Here is a 22,685-nt window from a genome sequence, read left to right as displayed (position 1 = left end):
GGGCGGAACCCCGTGACGCGCGCCCGGGGGCGGGGCCGCCCCGCTCCCTGCGCCCCGCCCCCCTCGCGTGCGCCGCGCCCTCCCCTGGCTGCGCGGCGCCGCTGCGCTGCCCGTGCCCGCAACGCCGCTGGGGCCAGCGCCCCGCCCCCGGGGGGCGCGTCACGCTGCGCGCGTCCCCCATTGGCTGCGGCGCGGGGCCGGTTTCCCGCGCGCGCGCCGCGGCAGCATGGCCGGCGAGCGGGCGGCGGGACTGGTGCGGGAGCTGCACAGCGCCGCCGGCGGGCACCTGCCGCCCTTCCGGGTGAGGGAGGGGGCTGGGCCGGGGGTCCCGGGGGCCGCGGGGCTCCCGGCCCGGGCTGACCGTGTCGGTGCTGCAGGCGGAGGAGCTGCGGCAGGCGCTGGAGGAGATGCGGGTGCTGTACGAGCGGAACCAGGCGGACGTGTGAGTGCCGGGCCGGGGGCTGCGCCCGCCGCCAGCCCCGCGCGGGGCCCCAGGCGCGGGTCGGCACCGGGTAACGCGCCGCCGCCTCTTCCCCCTCGCCCAGGTCCGAGGCGAAGTCGGGGCGCACGGACCTCATCTTCCTCATCCGGTTTCGCCACTGCTGCCTGCTCCGAAACCAGCGCTGCGTCGTGGCTTACCTGTGAGTACGGCGGTGCCCGACCGGGGCGGAGACCAGCCGTGGGGGGCACCGGGCATCCCTGTTTCCCCCTGCCCTTTCAGGGCTTTTAATTAATAAACACACCCAAAATCGCATCCTTGAAGGGAAGGAGGGTGCAATGACCCAAGCTTTGCGCTCCGCTTTGAGGAGTGATCGGTCGGCGCCCACCGCGGCAGCGGTGCTGGCTCTGTCCCTTGTCTCCTCCCCCAGGTATGACCGGCTGCTGCGGATCCGAGCTCTCAGGTGGGAGTACGGCAGCGTCCTGCCGAATGCCATCCAGTTTCACATGTCAGCTGAGGAAGTGAGTCAGCCTTGTCCTCTTTTCCCTTCCTTCCACTTACTCCTCCCAAAAAAACCATGAAGTTATGAGAGTCAAAATGGGATAGACTTTTTTCTGCTCTAGATGCATGATGCTTCATGTGTCTTTCTGCAAATACCCATTTGTTTCCTCACTGTCCTTCCAAGGATGCAACCCCAAACGGATGCTGAGTGCAGGCAAAGCCTGGCACCTTTCAGGATCAGGTCTTCACCTGCTCAGACTCGCACCCGGCAGAGCTGGCTCTGCGTGTGCCCTTCTCAAATGCCATCTCCAAACCAAAGTACAGAGCTGCTGATGTTGTTTCCAGCACATGTCCTAGTCTGATGTCCCATGCCTGGGACAGTGTATTCCCTGTAGAAGAGCTTGTGTTCTCCTTTGGCTGGCATGAACGTGCGTGTTCTTTAACTTAAGAGTTACGTTTGCACAATGAGTGGTGGGGGCAGATTCCTGGGTCCTAGGCAGAATCCGTGCTGGTTGTTTCCAGTAGTGCAAATCCCTTTGGCCGGTGGGTGCCTGTTAGTCTGGATTTTTGTTCAGTAGTGAAAAGCCGAATCTTGTATCTACGGATGGTAATGTGGCAGTTTTAAAGGCTTACAGCCTTCTCTTGAAATAAAGCTCCGTTGTCTGAAGGATTGCTGTTGATGTCCACAGATGGAGTGGTTCAGTCGCTACAAAAAATCTCTGGCCACCTACATGAGGTCAGTAGGCGGAGAGGAGGGGCTGGACCTTACACAGGACATAAAACCTCCTAAAAGCCTGTACATCGAAGTAAGTGCAAGATTGGTGGTTTCTGTCTGGGGAAGGGGGCGGGTCTGCAAGGAATCGGTGTGGTGGTGGGGTCTGAATTACTGTCAAAACTTCTGTCAAAGCTCCTGAAGACAGCTTCGCTGTTAACATATTGGCATTTTCTGGCACGCCTGAGGGGATTCTCCTGGCAGTGCTGCTGCTGCTCCCCAGACCTCTGTCCCCTGAGCGCAGTGTTGCTGCTCTTCCACCAGCCGCCATGGAGGGCCGGGGCTGCCCATGGGTGCGTCTCGCTCCAGGCAGGTGCAGGGGGGGAACATCAGATGGAGGGAACAGGCCACGGGATCCCTCTGGGTTTGCATTTCAGGCGTCTGCTCCATTGGAGGCTCCGTCAGGCGAGCAGGGACATGCCCGTACTTACAGCTTCGGGGCATTTGTGGTGAGTCGGCAATGCTGTGCTAATACTCCTCCATCGGAGATCTGCCCTTTGGCTTTGCAGGTGCGGTGTTTAAAAGACTACGGCGAATTTGAGATTGATGATGGTACCACCGTCCTGTTGAAGAAGAACAGCCAGGTATCAAAGACAAGCAAGGGGCATCCTAAACCCTTTCCTGCTCCTTTCCTTCCCCTTTGCTCCTGTGGCGTTCCCCTGCTCCTCCCAGCTTTGCAGCGTGTTGCAGTTCCTGCACCTGGCTCCTTGCACGTGCTGCAAGCTGCCTGCGTGCCCCCAGACTGCTGTTTGATCTGGTACCGCTACGTGCGGGGATGCAGCACAGAGCAGCAGAGCTGGCTGTCTGCAGCAATGAATCCAGGCTGCTTTGGGCTCAGGGAAAGCTTGTCTGTGTCTTTGTGCAGCACTTTCTACCCCGCTGGAAATGCGAGCAGTTAATCAGACAAGGAGTCCTGGAGCACGTCCTGTCGTAAGCGTTTGGGACCGGAGGGACAGCTCATCCCTGGCGGCCTGTCCCCAGCAGGGATCGAGCGCTGCCGCGGACAGTACTTCAGCCACGTCAGCGCTCCTGCCCAGAGTGCCCTGTAGCTCCTCTTAACAGCCTTTCATACCCGACACGAAGATCAGCTCAGAGTTTATAAAGTATGCAAGCCACATTGGCCAGCCCTTCATGACCGAAGCGGGCACGCTGTTAACACAGCACGGGGCGGGGGGGTGTTATCCAGGCCCTGCAGCTACAAATGGGTTTTGAGGGTGCATTTTTGTTTGAAGCAATGCTTTATTCACGCTGTGCATCTGTGAGTAAGAGACCAGCTGGGCTCTGGAAGCTGGGGAACTCCACGGTTGTGAAATAAAGAACTGCTTCAGCCTTCAGTTTAAATTATTTCTTAAGAGGCAGCGTTGTATGCGTTAAATGCTCTCTGTCCTGGCTCTCTGGCCCAGCTTGTCTTGACCCTGCAGGGTGATGCTCAAGCGTTGGCTCCCGTCTCAGTGGACGCAGTCCTCCAAGTGCCAGATAAGACTGCAAGAGCTCCCTGTGGGAAGAGGCTGGAGAGCCTCCCTCCTCTGACACCCTGGGAATTAACAGCTGTGGCTGAGTTTTAGCTAACAGCTGATTTAAACCCTTTTGTTCCTGGACCAGCAATAGCTCAAACTATTTTTAAGTCCTCTTCCTGGTACTGATTGTGTCCAGCCTCTGCTCTGCTACCCTGATCCAGTCAGGCTTGTCTGGTCTCGCATATGGACTCCACAACCCCCCCCCCAAAATCCCAGGAACCCCTTCGCAGTTAGCGGCTGTGGCAGCCCCTGCATAAACACTCCTGCTCTGCTCAAGGTAGAGACACATTGACAATGCCACATCCCCCATGCAGAAGGCAAGGCAGATCCGTAAACCTGCTGTTTGTCAACATGAATGCTTGGCTTTGTGGCCTCCAGACAACTTATTTTGGCAAGAGCCATGGAGGGAGCAGTATTTGTTGCCGCTGTGCGAAGGGTAGCAGGGAACGTGAGGTGCTGCGGGTCACTTACCACGTTTCCCAGTCTCCTTGGAGGAGGCGCAGTAAGGAGGGATCGCCGGAGCACGGTGCTGAGCAGCGAAAAACAGCCCTGCCCGGAGGCTTGAACCGAAGGGGGACTTCTCCCTCGGCCACTCCGTCCTGCTCACCACAGAGGCAACGATGCAGCGACAGGTTGTTTTGGCTCCTAGGTTCAGGCTTTAGGAAGGCCAGTGTCTCCCAGAGCGCAGGAGGAGCTGTAGGGCAAAAAGCTCAGCAATAGTCACAGGAGAGTCTTGAGACTCAGGGCAGACCGGAGCTGGCAGGAGGTGCTGCTGGTACCGCAAACCTTTAAATGCTACAACGCAACTTTCCTGCTTGGAGTCACCCAGGTGCAGGAACCCACAGCCCTCCGTCCTGGGTTGCCAGCTGTAGCAGGGGTGCCCCAACAGCAACCCTCATCCAAACCACCACCAAACACGCTGTCAGCGTGCAGGCACTGGACACTGGCGAGAAGGACGCCCTGAGACAGACCTGCAGCAAGAACGAGCATTGCTGGCGCTTTCAGCAAGAAAAATCTGACTATCCACAGGACCCATTTCCTTGAAGGACTACGTCTGGTTTCTCCACTTTCTACCAAGGAAACCTCAGCAATATCGGGGAGAAAAGGGCTGTTTTTGTAATCCTGCTGCATCCCCCTTCACACCTGATGGACCCCAGCTGGGACCAGGGGCAGAGGTGCCACAGCGGGTGCCCAGTCACCCACTCAGAGACACTGGTGTGATTTCTCTGATGAGGTGCTTCAGGGCCAAGACCTGCTCCTCTAAGGCCTGGTTCTTCTCCTCGGTGCACTTCTGCTTCAGCTCGGCCACCCGCAGGGCCTTTGCAAGCTCTCTGTTCCCCTCGTGGAGGTCCTCGACCAGCAGTTTGCTCCTGGTGTTCCCGGAGAGCTGGGCCTACAGCAGGGAGAGAAGGCTCAGGGTTCAGCGTCCACGTGCAGGAGGTCCAGCCAGGCACGGACACGCAGCACCAACCCCTCTCTCACACTCACCTCCACGTCCTTGAGCCGAGCCGCTTTCTCCGCCAGCGCCGCTTCGGCGCTCCTCAGGTCGCGCTCCAGCCCCTCCGCCCGCCCTGCTGCTGCCTGCAGCAGCCGCTCGTGTTCCTCCTGCAACGGGCAACAAAGCTCCGCGCTGGGCAGTCCCAGTGCCTGCTCGGACCCCGACTCCCCCCAGCCATGCGTTTCCCAGGGCCCCGCTCACACACCTTCACGCTCCCTGAGGAAGAGTGTGGGAAAATCAGCAGAGGCAGTGCAGGATGCAGACGGCATCCTGGGGGGGTGCTTACAGCAGCACGCCCTCCCCTAGGTCAGCAAGACAAAGCATAGCTTTTCCTGCAAAGTTTTCTACAAGAACAAGCCTATGAATTTTCCCTCTCACTATCATGCCCAGAAAAACCCTGGAAGAGATGTAGTTAGGTTTCCTTGGATGCAGTTTCTGGTCTTGCTCGTTTTAATTTCTTAAGTTATAACATGCTCCATCTGTGCTAAGGCTGGTTTGACTGAATCACAGTGGCCTGAATCGAAGGACAAACTTGCAAAAGCCCTGTGCTGGCTACCCCTCCGCACGAAAGGCCTAAGCTTTCCTTCTCCGGCCCAAGCCACTACAGCACAGATCTCCATGGGCTCTTCCTGCCCCCCTGGGCAGGAAGTATCTGGCCTGGGGTAGGTGGGTCGGAGCAGGGAGAGCTCCTGTTTGAGCACCGGGGGACCTGGAAGAGCACGTGTATTTTCCTTGTGGGCTCCTGATGTGTAGCATCCTCCAGCCAAACCTCCAGCGGTGTTGAGCAGCGCTGCCTCCCCGGGCCCCTCGTCTGAGCTCCCCGCAGCCCCTGCCTACCTGGGTCCTGGCCAGCTGCCCGCACGCCTGCTCAGCCTGGCGGTGCAGGTCCTCCTGGAGCTGCCGAGCCTTGCGCTGCTCCTCTCTCAAGCTGGTCTGCAGCTGCTCAAACTGGCTCTTCGGCACCATGTTGCGCATCTGGGCCTTAGCCTGCTGCAGCTGCAGCATGTGCTGAGTCCGGGCCAGGCTCAGGCTTGCTTTGGCTTCTAAGAGCTGCGTCAGGGAAAAGCCAAAAGCTGGTTACAGCAACAGGACGGGCCCGGGGTGCTGCAAGGTGCAAGGTGGCGGGAAGCAGAGGGGGTGCTCGCCCGGGTTTGCTCTCAGACACATCCCAGGCCACCTGGGGTTCAATCCCTGCTTGCACTACCCGTCCTCTGCTTCCTGCCATCAGCAAAGAGCAAACCTACTACTGGGTGACGGGTCTGGACCAGCTTTCCCCTGGCGCTACCTCGGGGGCCAAACCCTATTGGAAAGCTGGCCCAGAGCCTGGCTCAGGAGAGGAACACTAACACATGCGGAGATTTATTGCACATCGCTTTTCCACCACCCCAATGGTCTCTGTTCCCTTGCCTTCGTCACCTGGTTTCCCTCCCCTCGGACACGGCCCACCTGGCCCGTGCTGTCCCTGCCCAGCCCAGGGCAGCCCTGCCCAGCCCCTACCTGGTCCTGCCGCTCCTCCAGCTCCTCTCTCAACCGGGCCGTGGCGAATCGCAGCGCCTGGCACTCCTGCGTGAGCCACCTCAGCTCAGCCTCCATCTCCTCCGCCCACCTGGCCTGCATGGCACAGGGACAGAGGGGACACCACAAGGGTGGCCGTGAGCAGGGACCCGTCCCCACAGGGCCTCCATCCCTGCAGTCCCACCCTCAAGTTTCACCCGGGCTGGCTTTGGATGCACCTGAGCGGGAAGGTGAGTCCCTCTGCCCCCGCAAAGAGGAAAACAAGAGTCTTTTCGGCCTTGGAAAGGCATCTAACACAGCGCTGAGGGGCAATGCCAACATCACAGGGACCACTCTCGGCTGCCTGCAACCCCACCATGGACCAAACACCGCCGGGGGCACCCACCTTCTCCTGGGAGGCCCTGAGCTGCTGCCGGAGCAGCTCCATCTCCGTCCGACACGCTGCCTGCTGCTGGCGGTGCTCCTGCTCCAGCCTCGCGGCCCTCTCCACTCCTGGTAGCCTCCGGCTCCGCTGCTGGAGGGGGCCACGGCTGGTGCCCTGGCTGGCTTCGTGGTCACAAAGCTCACAGCCTGGCTGGCACATCTCAGCATTCAGATGGGAGATCTCCCCCTTGCGCTTCTCGCTCTGGAAAAGTGTGAGGACAACAACTCAACCTGCACATGAAAGTTTAGGCTGGGAAGGGGGAAACAGAGACTTAACCTGTCCCATGCTGTCCCTGATGGATCCCCACCCAGGACCATCCCTGTTGCTGCAGGGCCTTGTGTGCACCTAGGGCGAGTGCCCCAACAGCCCGCATCGATACTGAAAGGCACCGTTCCCCGGACACTGTTCCTACGACACCGTTCCTGGCGGTAACACTGAGTAACGTGCAGTTTCTGGCCCATGCTCCAATGTGATCACAGCGCAGGTGACATACTGGCAGAAAACCCTGCATCTACCACCAGGGTGGCAGCACATCCTGCATCCCACATCTTTCCCTGTTAGCCTCCCAGGAAAACAGACCATAGGCACAGATCTCCTCCAAAGCAGGAAATGCATCCAGTGGGCAGCAGCCTGGCCTAAATTTTACGAAGGCTGAAGTTCAGTGAGGGTCTGACACAAAGGCCCTCCCCATTGCAGCTGACAGCTCCAAAGAGCACAAAAGATCTCTCCAAAACCTAGTCTGTGGTCAGCAGTAATCCCAGGAATGGGGTGAGGACTTGACAGCCTGCATCCCTTGTCCATGTTGCGCACAAGGGATCCTGGCCAGGCCTTGGGCGCACACGCATCTAAGTGTTTGTGAGCACATGGGCGTGAAAGCAGGAGTGAGCAAAATCTCTGAGAGAATGAGTGCAAGTGAGTAAAAATCAACATCTTTAGAGATTTTGCAATATCACCTTCCCCTTCTGTAAAATCCTATACTGGCTTTTGTTACACAAATTTTCCTTATCCAACAAGCTGTAAAACAAAGTTGGTTCTTCAAAGCAAGATTGGGTTTGGATGTTTGAAAGAAATGTCCCCTTTTTCCTCTGTAAGCACACAAAGTTTTTGTCCTGATAAATCCTTCAGCCAAGTGCTTGCCAGTTAGCACTGACAGCTTCTTACCAACTCAGTTAACTCCTCTATTTCGGCCAGATCCTGCACCTTCTCTCTGCACAACTCACTCCTATGTTTCCTGTTGGAGAGAGGAATATGATCAGCTTCAGCCCAAATTGCTGCAAACCACAGCCCCTTAAAAAAGAGCCTAGTTTTGGGTGGTTTGCTGCCACCAGTTGCCCACCCTGCCTGATAGAGGTCACTGCTCCCCTCTCAGCTGCTCCTAAAAAGACCCTTAACCACTTCAGGTTTCAGTCTGCAACGGAAAGCAAAACCAGGCCAGAACGGACACGGTTCTGAACGGATGTGAGAGCAGGCCAGGTGTCTCCGCCCCTACGATGTGACCCAACCCAGCTCAAGCGGACTGCTGAGGACATCCAAGTGCTGCAACTTTGTCAGAGCCCTAAAAGTCAGGGGACAAAGGACAAGTTGCCTTGCTCGAAAAGAAGCAACTAAAACAGGTTGAGGCAGCTGAAATCTGGCAAATGTGCCCGAGCAGCTGCCCCTTGCACAAGCTCTTCACCCGTCTGCCAGCCTCCCGTGGCTGGCTGTGTCCTCTCTTACTCATGCTCGCTGCTCTTCTCCTCCGCCACCCTTGGCTCTTGCTGGAGTCCCCCAACCTGACTTGTCTGCAAGCTGTTCCCCTCCAGCAGCTGGCAGGGCTCTCCCCTGCAAGGAGAGACAGCAGAGTGAGAAACCCAGGCAAAAGACCAGTTTGCTCTTGGCATCTGCACAGGCTGCCTGCTTTATCCCACTGGCTTTGTAAGGACAACAAGAACTAAAGAAATCCAGGGAACATCCATCCAATGCATCTTGCATGCAAAATGTGTGGGAGAAGGAGCAGGTCTTCAAGGGGGAAAAGGACAAATGGGTTTAGCAAGATTATAAACCAGATCCAGAATCTAGGTGGCTTCCAGTTAGCAGAAATTATTTTGCAGGCCTGCCAAGGAGTGGAAATTAAATGATTTGGCTTGTCAAGACACGCCCAGATGGTTAACTAGGTGGTAAGTCCAACCCCTCAACTTCGGTACAGCCACGTCTCGAGAAGTCAGCTCGCTTGTGAGGCCTCTGGACTTTCATGGTGCTGGAGATGATGGCTATGAGCCCAAACACGAGGTAGCCCCTCTGCCTCGTCATCCTTCCACTCCTACTGGTAGCCCCAGCCCACCCACATGGCCATGAGTACTGGTGCCTGTGGGAAAGCAGCTCAGGCCTGTGTTAAACAGGACAGTCCCAACCAATAGCTACTGCAGACCTCCAGGCCCAAACAGGACCCAAATTCCTTTGGAGATGACAGGGAGGACAGCATGGCGGTTTGTGACACTGCACGTGGGAGGTAAAGGACCTGAGCCATGATGATTTTGCTCTCTCCTCCAAACAAACAACCAAGGGGAAGAGTGCACAGACCAATGGGGGGTTTGTTTTCTGGTCAGTGCATGACATCTTCAAGCTGCAGCAGCTTCAGTTTCACCCTGCTCCTTTCCGTCTCCAGCTCTGCTTTGACGGCCTGCATGTCATGTTTCCCCCCATGCTGCTGTCTCGGTCTGTCTCTCAGGCATTTTTTCTCTTCTGACCCTCCAGATCAAGTCTGTCACTGGCCCGACATGCTGCTGTGTCCGCTGCATGAAGCCAAACCATCTAACTTCGCTCTCTTTGGCCTGCTCCCCAAGCATGTGCCCTTGTCTATCGATATCTCATTTCTCCACAATGAATGCTTTCAGCTTTGGCTCCAGCTTCTGGATTGAGGGGGCCATCCATTGCAACAGAGACATCTGCACTCCATCTGCATTGGTGTGTCAAAAGATCTTTAATTTCTTCTCTGCTCCTTCAGAGCTGAGATTGCAGAGGGGGATTTTGGTCTATCTCCTCACCTGACTCTCAGGGAGCTGCTCCTTCCCATCTGGGGGGCAGCTCTCCACACATCTTGTCCCTTCCAACATCAGCCCCTCCATCTCTGCAGTAAACCCATTTCACCCTAATGCTCTTTTTCTCTCTTTCCTTCTCAACAGCCAGTGTCTCGCACATCTTGACTTGCTCTTCGTTCACCTTCTCTTCCCTCTTCAGCTGCATCTTCTTCCACAAAGAGATCACATCCTTTTCCCCCCAGTCCCACTGCTGCCTCTCCTGGGCATGCTGCTCTCAGAGGTCTCCCCTTCGACCCTTGGGAAATCACCTCCTCTCACACTGATGTTACTGCAACAAAGTCTTAAAGCTGCTCTCAACCTGGCCTTGACAGCTCTTGAGTAAGTTCGACCTCTGCATCTTTTCTTAAAGACAAATAATGTTTTGCTGACCTGGATTTGATAGCACACATGGCAGGCACAGGCTGAGAAGCTCAGCCAGCCCCAGAATGTATTTGTGCAAGAGAGGGAACGCCAAGTTGTCTCTGGGTTGCAAAGTCAAGGCAATTACGTCAGTGCTTCGGAACGATCCCACACCATTCAGCACATCTCAAAGGCTCGTCCATCTGATGTTTTCAGACAGCTCTGAAAGCGCCACACTACAGCCAGTCCCTGTACTGCACCAGGGACGGTAGTGACACGGCTCAAACACCCTGTATCCCTCTGTTATTTGGGTTCCCCCCGCTCTACCACAGACCTCAGTCGAGTTGCTCCGCTCCTCCCACACCTACCCTGTATCTCAGCTCCCCAGGCCTAAAAAAAGCACTGCAACCTAGCAAAATCCTCTGCTGTGTATGACCAAAGGGGACTTTGCTCCTGACAAGAGGCAGCAAAGAACATGAGTGGACAGGGAGGGGCAGCAGGGTGGGAGGCAGGAGAAAAGCTTGTGGCCAGTGGTGCAGTATTCCGGGAGGAAGGAGGGAGCAGAGAGGGACAGGCACCAGTTTCCACTCCGATTCCTCCAATGTCTCTTCTGTTTGCTTCCCATTTTGGCCTCTGGGGACATTGCAGAATCAGCACCGTGGGCACAGGAAGGTGCTGAAACATTCAGTGACTCCCTCACTCTTCTGCCAGCCAGGCTCCTTTGACCAAATAGAGAAATTTAGGCTGATTTTTGCTGTTGCTAAGAGAGCAGGTGGTGGTGATCTAACAAGGAGGGGCAGGTTTACTGAAGGACCAAGGACAGACAGACAGACAGACAGACAGACAGAATTAGAAAAAGCTGGTGAAAGCTGTCTTATTTCCCTCACTGTTTTGGGGCACAGTCTATGCTGAGCACTGCCTTTAACACGAGTGTGAAGAACACGCAGGAAAATCGAGTTTTGAAATAAAAGCCCTCATGTAGGGGAAGTTTACTCTTCTCACTGTGAACAGCTGCAGCCCTGCAATACTGCCCAGATTTTCTTCCAAAATAAGGAAGCTCTCCAGCTCCATGAGAAATTTCTCCAACCCACTCTGGTATGAGCAGGGGATGCGCTCATCCCCAGTCTCCCACTAAGCTCCAGAAAATGAACAGTGCCAGACCTTAGGCTCGATCCATCCCCGCGCTGCGTCGTCAGCTCTTCTCCTTCCTGAGCCAGCCGCTGCCCCAGATGAAAAACGCCTTTGGTATGTTGTTGTCCCACCTTGGCCCACTCCGTCTCAAACCTCTCCTCCAGCTCTGGGCTCCACACACATTTTTGCTCTTTCAGGCCATCAATTATAGCCCAATATTTTGCAGCTCTTTCTTCCAAGACTCTTTTCTGCTTCTCCACCTTGCTCATCTCAGCCTTGAACTTTTCCTCACTGTCCTTCCTCTCCCTCTCAAAGCTCTTCTTCATCAACTCAATTTTCTGCTTGTAGTAGTTCACCTGCGGGGGAGACAGGATTGGGCTATTAGCACTGTGCTCCTGAGAGCCCCCCTCGCCCGCAGTCAGCTATGAATCACAGTGAACTAGCGGTGGCTTCAGGAACACGCTCCATGCAGCTCTGGTTCCTACTGAACTTAGGGCAATAACCAGTTTCATGCAGTAGCCTCTAACAAGCAGGTATCAGAGGAGTTTGGCGAGTCCCAGCCTTTCCCAGCGAGCACTGCTGTTTCCCCCTCTCTCCATGTTTGCAACACTGGGACTCTGGAGAGGAGAAGGGAGAGGTTGGGGCATCATCCACCACCACTCTGTCCTTCTTCCACCCTGCAGAGCAGTTCCTTTTCTGAGAGGTGACAGTGAGGGGCTGCTGTTCCCCATGTCTCCCCTGTAAATGCTGGAAACACCAGGATTTGATGAGCACAGAGACAGGACAGTGAAGCAGGCAGAAGGAGAACTGCAGGTAGCTGTGTGCCCCCTGAACTGCCAGCTGTAGGACACTTTCGGATTTACTCTCGCAGTGGCTGCAAGCATCCCTGACCTGTGAAAAAGGAGGAGTGTGAGGTGGAAACGGAGGCCTCTTGCATGAGCATTCGCTGCTGTCTAGAAGGAGCACTGGGCTCATGCTGTCACCTTAGGACGTGTGAGTTAAAAGGGCCACAAGACCAGGGAGATGGGGCTCTGATACTTCCCATGCTCCCAGGCTTTGCTGCTTCTCCTTTTGGTCCTTTTACCCAGCAGTACTGCACCAGCGACGCTGAGCAAAGTTAACCTCTAGTCCCACATAGGTAGCAAGAGCCACGCTAACCTCCTGCAATATGACAGAGACTCCTACAGAGCCTTTGTCAGCCCGAGGGGGCTCCAAACCCTGCGACCAGCTAAAATGGGCAGGGGAAGCACGTGGAATAGCCCCAGCACAGAGAGGGGGTACCACTCTGCCCCCCAGCCTGGACGGACAGAGACCCAGCAACCCGCCTGGAGCAGACACCAGAGCTTACAGAGCAGCCTCTCTGCAGTGGGGAAACGCCATGTCCCCTCCTCTGCTCATCAGGCAGCTGTGCCAGGAAGCAGGGACATCCCCCCTCACAACCCTGGCCCTCACCTTGGTTTCCAGCTGCACCTTCAGGTCCTGCAGCTGGTCTTGGAGCTGCTCCATTGTGAGCGCCGTCTCTGTGCACGCAGAATCGGGAACTGGAGGGCTGGGAGAGAGGCACGCTGGGAGAGAGGAGCTCTGTGAGGACAGGCCTGCAGAGAGGACCAAGTCCACTGTCCCTTATGCTCCAGATTTCTTCCTCCAGATTCCTTTCCTTGGGATGGCCACAGACTCCTGGAAGTGCCAGAATCTGGACCTCTGGGGTCTCTAGTCCAACCTCCTGCTCAGGGCAGGACTATTGCCAATGCTAGATCAGGATGGCTGCAGCTTTGTCCAGTTGAGACCTTATACCCCAGAAGATGGAGATGCCCCAACTTATTTGATCACCAGTCCCAGGGTTGCACCACCCCTCTGGGCAAGAAGATTCTTCCTAATGTTCAACCTGAACCTCCCAAACTCCAATTTGGGGCTATTTCCCCTTTATTATACTGTGCTTCCTCGCCATCCTCCTCCACAGGGGAAAGCTGCCTGTTCACTGACAGCTGGCCAGCCCATAGGTCACCATCACCAAACCTTGTTTTGGAGGACTCTCCTTCCCTCTGTCTCTGTCAGTCTCAACCACCCATCACCTCTTCATCCCTACCATGGCCGCCCTGCGCCAGAAACGGCAGCAGTGGCTCAGTTGCAACAAGCCACCCCACACACCTGCAGAAACTCCGATCACCAGGAAACCTTGCTTTTGCCAAGCAGACAGAGATGCGTTGAGCCATCCTGCCCTCAGGTGCCCGTCAGGCATCTCACCTCCAGCTGGCAGCGCTCGCTCAGCCTTGCTCTCCTGGCTGTCTGCTTGGGCCTTGCTCTCGCGTAGCTGGAGACGCAGCCTCTCCAGCTCCCTCCGCAGCGTGTCGTTCTGGTCCCACAGCACCTGCATCAGAGGTTGGTCACAACGCAGCCATGAAGCTCCCCGGGGCTGCAAGAGGCCATGCGCCCGAGGCTCCCAGCAGCCGTGGGTACTCGGGGTCTCTCGCGGTGTGCAGAGCCATGTGTGCCTCGCCAGCACGGCTGGAGAATGAAGCAGAGGGGCGATTTCATTCCTTTCCGAACAGGCAGAGACAAGATTGTTTTGGAGAGCCAGAGGAGAAATACAAGCCCAGGTTGCCAGGGCCACCATTACTACAAAAAACAGAGGATATCGCCTCTTCCTCGGACACACTAAGGGGGAAAGAGCCATAAGCAACTGCCCCCCTGCACATACAAGCACATAGTACCAGGGAGTTTCTGCAGACACTTCAAAGGGTTGGACCTCCAGAGACCCCTTCTGACGTGAACACAACCATCCCTACTGACCAACGCACAAGAAACACTGTGATCTCAGTCCCCTTGGGGTCCAGAGACTCGTGCTTACACCCTCAGGACCCTCCCACAGCACCTGGGCTACCCAGCCAGCATTACTGCATGCAGGCAAAGCAAAAACGGGATTTATGGTAGAGCAGGCCCCAAAGGACCACTCGCTTTGAGAAGACATCAAATCATATCCCATACACCATCACCTGCGAAACTGATGAGCTGCAAAATGATCTAGGGAACTTTCAAAGATCCCAATTAATAAATGTTACTAGGCAGATCTGGACAAAAGCAAACCCAGTTTGTTTAATCTCCATCCTAAACAGGGGAACAGACAGAGAAGGAGGGAGGCCATCAGCAGTCAGCAAGGGGAAAGGATAAAACGAAGTGGGTGCCTTCACAGGGGCAGATGAGTCCACCAGCATTTGCACAGACCTCCCTGGAGCAGCTCAGCAGCAGGAAAGACTGCAGGATCAAGCGTCTCTTACCCTCTGGTGCCACCAGAAGCGATGCCATGCTGAAGAGCATGCCTGCACATTTGCCTTGAAAAAGACAGGCTGTCTGCTACAGCCATGAAAAGCCTTTGCTGGAAACGTGTGGATTTCAGCCCCTGCTGGGAGCTTTTGGTAAGTCACCATCTCTGCTCGGTGGTGTTCCCTAATCACACGTAGCACTTGGAAACACGCAGACAAGGCGATAAGCGCAGGACTCTGCACACTCAGGAACCAACATGCAAAGCACCCAGCAAGTCAAAACATGCAAGATACACAAGTCAGTTAAAAATAAGAGAAGGGAAACAGAGCCTTTGCTCATGTCCCAGAGTGCTGAAGGCCCTGGATGGGAGCATGGCACAGTGCAGGAGGTGTAGCACACACAACACCAAGGCCTGGACCACGCACATGCCAGGTACCTGGACAGGCTCACCTTGACTCTCTAGCAGAGTCCAGCAGCACCAAATTTTGGGGGAAGTTGTTAAGGTGGGAACAAGGAAAAAGGGAAAAACAAAGACACAGAAGAGTTGATCTGATAACCTGCCTTGCAAAGAAGCAACCCCACGCATCTGCAGCTCTCCTGCAGCACAGCCTGCAGTGGTCTGTCCCTACACCCGGAGCTACATGGCCCCCACGTGAAACAGCCCCTGGCTACAGGGTGGCAGGAAAGGAGCAATCTGCACCACTCCTCCCCCCCACCGGATCCCAGCAGGGAGACCGACCCACAGAGGGTAGCGAGCTGTGGGAGCAAGGAGGGCACGGGCATCCCCAGGGGCATGGCTGTGTCCTGCCTCCCGCCAGAGGGATCTGAGCAAGGCAAGGAAAGAGGAATCCTGTCCTCATCCTCCCTCCACACTCTGCCCAGGGCTGCTCCCTCAGTGCCTGACAGATGGGAAGATGACAGCTGTATTTTCATGACAGCATTGCTGGAGAGCTGCCCATCCATACCCGGCACTGCCGCTCGTATTCCAGGATGATCTCTGCAAAGCGCTCGTCCTGGTTCAGGACCTCTGTGCTGCACGGCTCCAACTGGCCTAGCTGCACAATGACAAGGAGACACTTCTTACGAAGGAAATTTTCACCTCACCAAACAGAGAGTCACAAGCTTTCCTAAACTGCTGGAGTCATGGCCTGGTGCAAAAGCAACTGACTCAATGGAAGGGTTGCTATTGACAACTGTGAGGTGGGCCAGACGCAGAAAGAAGGGGAAAAATATCTTCCGTCACATGTGAGAGATGCCAAACTGCAGGCAGAATAGTTCTCCCAAACTGGCTAAAAAGATCACAGACTCATTTCTTTCCCCGCTTCCATTTTACGTGGTACCTTGCTGAAGTGGAAGACACCAAAACTAATCCTTTACTTCAGCTCTTGTGAAAACGAAAACTCTTCTTTTCTGGAAAACAAACCCTGAAGTTCTCACTTGAGGGCTTCAGATGGGTAGAATTTTCTACACTTGCAACTTTCCTCGTGTTTTTTCTTTTGATCTTTGAACAGCCCAACTTAAAAGACAATATTTTTCTTTCCAGGCTGTCATGAACATGTGGGAAAATTAAAAGCAGAGGGGAACCAAAACAACTTACATGCAATACACAAGACTTCCTAGAAAACAAAACCATCAATTTTTTGATGACTTCCTGAAAAGATCCTACTCAACCACAACACAGAGAGAAAGGCTACCTTGTCCTTCACAACGAGGTCGAGCTCTTTCTGCAGCTCCAACACCAGCTTTTCAGAGCCTGCAAGTTTTTCAGCCATCTCCATGACCTTGTTTTGCAGCTGTGTGTTCTCCTACAGATAAAAGGGAGAAGATTCTTCTTGATGTTGCAGGTCCTCACATCAAAGGACAGGTTCACTGGCCAAGGGCCCTCAACAGGGATTTGTAAAGCAACAGGCCGATCGGCATGCAGAGCCCAGCACAGCTCACAGGAAACCCTGCTTTGGACAGCGTGGTGCTGATGCATGCCCCATGGGATGGGGTTTCGCTCATCTCTCCAAAGGATATGAGTGATTTTTGCAGGATAAGACCTGGACAGCCTGTAAACTTGTCTCTACTTCTGCTTCACAGACCTACAGCTCCCCTCAGAGCCAAGAGAGGCAGCAAGTCCTGAGCTATCTCCGTCTATAGCAATACACTGAACAGCTCTGAGAACGTCCCAGGCACTGGGACATTGTCTCTGCTCTTGGCATGGTCCCTGGCACAGTTTTAGCCTCAGCCATTAGCTATTCAGGTGTTACTGTGGGCCGGGAACCATTCCCATCAAACAACATGGGGATTTAATAACATCAGGGCCAGGGAATGGGCTGTGCATCTAATTCACTAGTATGGATGTGGCTGATGATTTTTCTGCATAAAGCACTTCCCAGCAAGATCAAGGAGGAGCCACGCATCTCTGTCACCACTTCTACTTTGCCTCCTCTGGAGGAGAGATGTTTCATCCAGGGCAGTTTTACCTTCATCATGAGGTTCAGTCTTCCTCGCAGGTTGGCCTCTTTGCCCTGGAGGAACTGCGCATCAGCCTCCAGCTTGGCTTGACGGTTGGTGGCTTGCTGCAAAAGCAGGTCCTTTGCCTTCATTTCAGTCATAATGTCCCTGGAACGGACAAGCACCAAGGTCTGGGCATCCAGAGACGTGTTCATAGCCAGGCACAAGGTCCAGACATCCCCTCTCAGCACCCACAAAGCAGGAGATGAGAGCTTGGCGGGAGGGGTGTTAGGCCCATGGGAGAAGTATGCATGGGACAGGGGGTCTTTGGGGACTTGTCTGGCACTGACACAATGGCAAAACAAGGAGATCCAGGAAGGGATACTGGGATGGGAGGGAGAGGCCTTAGGCACCCACAGGAAAGTCATTTTCCCTGCCCAACCAAAAGGACCCCTCCTACCTGAGCTTGCCCTGGCTCTGCTCGTGGGCAGCATAGTGCTCATCCACCTGCCCCATGAGCTGCAGGCAGCGTCTCTCTGCTTCCTCCAAGTCCAGCCTCGCCTTGTCCCTCTCCCTGGAGATCTGCCTCACCCGGATCCTGTGGGAATGGCAAGCAGTGCATTGAGGGACGCACCCCACACCCCACAGAAGGGCTCTCTTTGCGGGAGGCCGTGCCCTCACCTGAGGCAGCGCAGTTTGCATTCATAGGAGGCAACTGCCGCATGCTGAATCCCGCTCCCAGGGACCATGAGTGCGTTGTCCAAGGCCTTTGCCAGCTCTGCCAGGCTCACCTGCTCCTCCGTGCTGCCACTGAGGCTCTGCAAGAAGAGTACAGACTGAAATCTCTCTCCCACTCTCCATGGTGCCGACAGGACTCCTGTTGTCACATCATCCGAGCACCCTCTGGTCTTTGACATGACCTCCCTGTCTCACAGGTAGCCTTAGATCACCTCCACCCAACCCTAGATTTTTCTCCAGTCCTGAGGTGGACAAAACCCCACCATCACCAACCTGCCTGCAAGCGCTCCTTCTTCCCCAGACGGGTACTTGCTTCACTTACCGCCACCAGATAAGGCAGCACTAGAGACCTTGAGGATCTCCTTGCAGCTCTGCACCCCTTCCTGGGCCCAAACAGCAGTGACAAACTCAGGCTTGGCGAATCCGGTGCCGTTGCCAATGCTGGAGTGGAGGTGTGGGCCCACGCACCTTAGCGGGAAGGACGGGCTGCTTCCCTGCCTGTCCAATGCCTGGAAAAAAAACAGAGGAGATCAGTCAGCGGGGCAAAACTGGCAGAGAAACATCTTCCAATACTAAAAAAGAGACTCTAGGGACCCCATAGATATTAGAGAAAACTCTAAAAATAACACCAAGCTGCCAGGAGGTGACATGTCCTGAGCTGTCTCTAAGGCATCCAAAAGGAACAAGTTGTAAAGCAGTTTGGTCTCCCCAAAAACCCAGAAAACTCAGTATCCACAGAAAAACTAATACTGAAAGTTATATAGCATCAGATGGTTTTGTGAAAACCATCAGACTGGCACTGCCAGCCAACATCTTTTTTTGATATAGAAGCTAACATCGGGCTAAAGGCAGCTCAAACCTTCCTCCTTCAGAGGTAAGTGAGATTCAGCCAAATTGACCTAAAGAGCAGCACCCAATTGCCAGAGACCCCATGCGCAGCTGGTAACATCTCCAAGAGCACCGATTCCACACCAGGTTTGGAGGCCTTGTCTCACTCAACTCTTATGTCAAAGTTGTAGCCAAAAGAGCCTGAAACACTGTGTGTTATCCTTTTCTTTTTTTTTTTTTAGGAGCAGTTTTGTTCAGGATCCTGGATGGAGCTGTCCTAGCTGTTGGGGGAATCAGCTATTCACTTCCACCTTGGTGCACTGAAGTGCAGTTCCTTCTAAAGCATTTGCAAATGCCTTGTCAGTCCCTGGGATTAAAAGCACTAAGGAGAAAGAAATATTTTACATCAATCGAAGAAAACTTAGATGAAGTTTGTTCCAGGCACTAAACAGGGGACAACGTAGTAATGAAAGGTGCAGAGATGTCAGCACTTCGGAAGTCAACGTTAGAATTGGGGTCATTTTTCCTCTCTGCCATGATGTGCACTCCTCTCTCTCCAGTAAAAAAGTGAGGCTCAGCAGCCCCGTGTTATTCTGTATTATCATCCCGCTCCACCTGCACAGGGTTTTACTTATTCAGACAGCTCCGGACGGAGCCATTCAGTCACCGTGCAGCAGTGAAGTCCAGATCCTCCCCAGCAACTGACTGGCCAATGGAAAGCTCTCCTCAAATCACTGCCCTCAGGTGCCCAAGGAACCTCCATTCGATGCTCTTAAATCACCCCCCTGTGAAACAAAACATCTTGGCCTGACTCGCTCTCAGCAGAGCCCATTGTTCAGCCTCCTTTTTGGTGGGGAAAAGGACAGAGAAACCTTCCTAGGTGTGACGGCTTCATTTGTGTCTGGATTCTCTGCAGGATGCTGCAGCAAACAAATGCACTGTCCTGTGTACACAACTGGCAATAACTTATGGATCTTGAGAGTTAATGGAAATCATTTCCAAGCAACTGCAGATCAAGGCCTTGAACCAGGATCTTTTTTAAAGGAAAGCTCTCTTCCTTTAAACTCATCTCACTAAGCGCTAACAGCCTTGGCTGCTTGAAAGGCATTGGTGTATCTTGGAAAGAGATGGTTGCATGGCTGAACAAGCCAACCTGGAACTCCTCAAAGCTCACCCTGCCATCTCTGTACTTGTCCAGTTTAGTGAATAAATCAATGAATTCCTAAAGACTGAGGCTGAGGGAAGAGAAACTCACCAGCTTCAGAAACACAGCTGTAAGCATCCAAACCAGCTTCTTAAAATAAATCCCATTTTATTTTTTGCAGTACAAACAGAACACACAATTAAAAAACCCTCTTTGAAAATTAACTGCACTTTTTCCATGTATGCACAGAGAATCAAACTCCTCTCCACCAGGCCTGAAACACTAGCCCAGCAGTGGATCCATACAAGTATGAAAACCATTTGAATCCTGCTCCAGTTTTTGCAGAGAAGGGGTTAAGGCCCCCATGCCTACTCCAGGACCCTGCAGCGATACACATTTGCCTGGACATAACCTTTCATCTTGGAAATGGTAGTCTTCTGAGATGCACAGTGAAAGGACAAGATACAAGAGGCACAAGCTGCAACAAGGGAAATCCTGATCGGCCGTAAGGAGAAAATGCTTCCACCTGAGTGTGGTGCGTCCTTGAGACAGGTCCAGAGAGGCTGTAGGGTATCCATCCTGGGAGATATCCAAACCGTGACTGGACAAGCCTTGGGCAACCTTCTAGCCTGGAAGTCGGCCCTGCTGTGAGCAGGACTAGACCAGAGGCCTCCACAGATCCCTTCCCACCACTACAGATCAGCTCCTCTCCAGGGCAAGGTGTCTCTGTCCCCAGGGAAATGAAACTGTGCTGAGGTACACCGGTTCAGGACCAGTGCTTGTCTTCTGGGGGAGGCAAAGGTTACTCCTGACGGTCATTTTGACTGTACGCAGTTAATGCAGAGCAAATCCCACTGCAGCAGCCCAGCCTTTCCCTGCTGCTCACCTTCTTCCTGAGCTCCTTCAGCCAAATGCTCTTGCAGACCAGCACCGGCTGAGGAAACCCTTGCCTCCCGCACCAAGCTCCTCCTGGAGAGCCCGGACTTGAGCCTCAGCCACGTCCAAGCAAGGGCTGGGCACACGACAGGGCCTGCGGCCTAGGTCAGGCTTCCAGGTGAAAACACGCTACGCATCCGCTGTCCTAAAAACAACCTCCCCACCACACTGCCAGGCCCTTTATCAGTTTCAGCCTCTTCGTTCACCTTCAGGCCCTGTAAAAAGAAAGAGGAAAGAGCATCAGTGACTGTCTGTCCCGGGACATGGGTCACACACCCCAAAACTGCTGTCACCGCTCAAGCGTCCAGCTCCTACTGCATCCCCTCGCAATCAAAGCGGTACCAACCCCTGTTCACCTGGTGCACCCGGGCACCCTTGGGCATGCTGGGCCTGGAAATACCCATTTTTCTAAGACAGCTCCGTTTCGGTGTGTCAAACGGATTTTGGCTCAGGACTCAACAAGTGTCCTGTCAAGCAGGGGAGACCCTTTCCCCACAAAAGCTGAGGGGTTTGTTTAGAGATCAGCCAAGTAGCTGTCTAAACTGGTGGAAAGAAATGATGAAAACAGGAAAAAAGGAAGAAAGGATGAAAAAATCACCAGTGAAGGATGAGAAAAAGGGGAAAAGAAGATGGAAGACATAAATCCTGCTGAAATCCCAGACAGGAATGGAAGACAAGGGGGTGCAGCATGCCCAGATCCAAACCCTCTGCCCCAAAAGCAAACCTAGAGATTCAGTTCTGTGAAAACTGGATCCCTGCTGCCTGCAGGATACAGGCAGAGAAAAGGTGGGGGCAGGTTGAAGCCAGGCAAAGCAAAGCATAGATTTATCCTGGTTTATCTCAGCTTCCTCTTAAAATCTCTTCCCCCCCCCCCGCCCCCGCCTGAACTCAGGTTTGTAAATCAAGCCACATTTGACACTCCTGGGCTTGCATGGGGGTGACAGGGGGCCGACAGCCAGGCCGTCCTCCACGTGCGCACTGCCCAGGGTGCTGCTGGGTCTAGGGCAGGACGCCACGGTGTGCGTGGACAAGGTGGGTCACGTATACAGGCATCTTCTGAAATACAGGCTTTGAAGAGAAAGAAGGGCCTGCCCCCTTGCTATCTGCAGCGCCTCCACGAACAGGAGACAGCAAAGCACGCAGAAAATGCAAACCGTTTGACTACTGCATTTCACTCAGAGCACCTGAAAGAGGCGTGATTTTTCCAAACGACCCATGCAAAGCAGAGGTGTTTTTATTACTCTTGATGCTGACTGCCACCCGTCAGCATAAAACACGCTGGTGCAGCATGAAATGCAGAGTTGCCTTTGCTGTTTCAGCCCTGGCCTCTAAGCCACTGGCCAACTATGTGCAGGGTATGTGTTGGCTGGAAGCCTCTTTATATGCATTTTGCGGTATAACAAAAGCCATCCAAATAAAAACAAACCAGGCTGTGAAAAAGCCCCATCTTGATTTCTATGCCTGGAGCAGTGGTGTTTGGGGCTTTGCCAACCCCTGGCCAAGGAGATTTATCCACAGGAAGAGCCTGAATGAGGACTATCACGTGCCAAGTGCTCAGCACCTTTGCGACAGGCTTGGCCTAAATATTTTGTTTTAGTTTAGGTGTGTAAACACTGATTGACAGCTTCATTTCGGGCCTTTTTCTCCCCATAAATGGGCTCAGAGCGCTCATCGAGAGCCTGTGCTGGAAGAGGAAAGGAGAACAGCTCCTCCGGGCTGTTACAGCGAGCAGGAGTCTTGCTGCGGAAAAAGATAATATTTAAAAAAACGCCACTCACCCTCAATTAGTAAAATATTTTAGTCAACAGCAGCAGCAATTCAACCCCCGCCACATCCCTGCATAGACAGCGAACGGGGGGGACCGCGAGCGCCCGCAGCCGGGAACCGCCGCCTCGCGGGCAGCACCGCCGCGGGGCCGTCGCCGCCCAGACCGGACCGGACCGGACCAGACCGGACGGGGCCGGGCCGCCTCCCGCGCGTCCTACCTGCCGTCCGCACCGCCCCGCCGCGCATGCGCGCCGCCCGCGCCCCCGCCCGCGCATGCGCGCTGGGCCGCGCTCTCCGTGCGTGGCGGCGGTTGTGCCGGTGCCGCTGCGTGCGCGCGGGGGAGGGGGGACGGCGGCGGC

At 54.5% G+C, this 22,685-nt stretch overlaps 2 protein-coding genes across 6 annotated transcripts; one reads left to right on the top strand and one right to left on the bottom strand.

The window, feature by feature from the left end:
• The first annotated feature begins 167 nt into the window (after positions 1-167).
• Positions 168-3,046, top strand: GINS1 (GINS complex subunit 1). Its single transcript, XM_026110513.2, has 7 exons — positions 168-301; positions 378-442; positions 546-641; positions 870-960; positions 1,630-1,746; positions 2,222-2,296; positions 2,578-3,046. The coding sequence occupies exons 1-7, from the start codon at positions 227-229 to the stop codon at positions 2,644-2,646; spliced, it is 588 nt and encodes a 195-aa protein (XP_025966298.2). The 5' UTR covers positions 168-226; the 3' UTR covers positions 2,647-3,046.
• Positions 1,743-22,669, bottom strand: LOC112989374 (ninein-like protein). 5 transcript variants are annotated; one of them, XM_064510094.1, is made up of 20 exons: positions 22,338-22,601; positions 20,510-20,774; positions 17,974-18,160; positions 17,595-17,731; positions 17,374-17,511; positions 16,943-17,081; positions 16,169-16,279; positions 15,440-15,529; positions 13,458-13,581; positions 12,666-12,808; positions 11,244-11,569; positions 8,383-8,487; positions 7,828-7,897; positions 6,628-6,867; positions 6,225-6,338; positions 5,565-5,777; positions 4,718-4,834; positions 4,373-4,622; positions 3,701-3,923; positions 1,743-2,275 (listed from the first exon to the last, which is right to left on the bottom strand). In XM_064510094.1, the coding sequence occupies exons 4-18, from the start codon at positions 17,660-17,662 to the stop codon at positions 4,425-4,427; spliced, it is 2,196 nt and encodes a 731-aa protein (XP_064366164.1). In that variant the 5' UTR covers positions 17,663-17,731; positions 17,974-18,160; positions 20,510-20,774; positions 22,338-22,601; the 3' UTR covers positions 1,743-2,275; positions 3,701-3,923; positions 4,373-4,424. The 5 variants fall into 5 exon arrangements, with proteins under 5 accessions (XP_064366164.1, XP_064366165.1, XP_064366163.1 ...); XM_064510095.1 differs by having other exon boundaries at positions 3,701-4,622; positions 22,545-22,669; XM_064510093.1 differs by having other exon boundaries at positions 3,701-4,622.
• Between the last annotated feature and the right edge of the window lie 16 nt (positions 22,670-22,685).

The sequence above is a fragment of the Dromaius novaehollandiae genome, chromosome 3 (assembly GCF_036370855.1).
Source record: "Dromaius novaehollandiae isolate bDroNov1 chromosome 3, bDroNov1.hap1, whole genome shotgun sequence".
NCBI classification, from domain to species: Eukaryota; Metazoa; Chordata; class Aves; order Casuariiformes; family Dromaiidae; genus Dromaius; species Dromaius novaehollandiae.
Note: the sequence above shows the minus strand (reverse complement) of the source record. Positions and strands in the feature narration are given on the sequence as shown.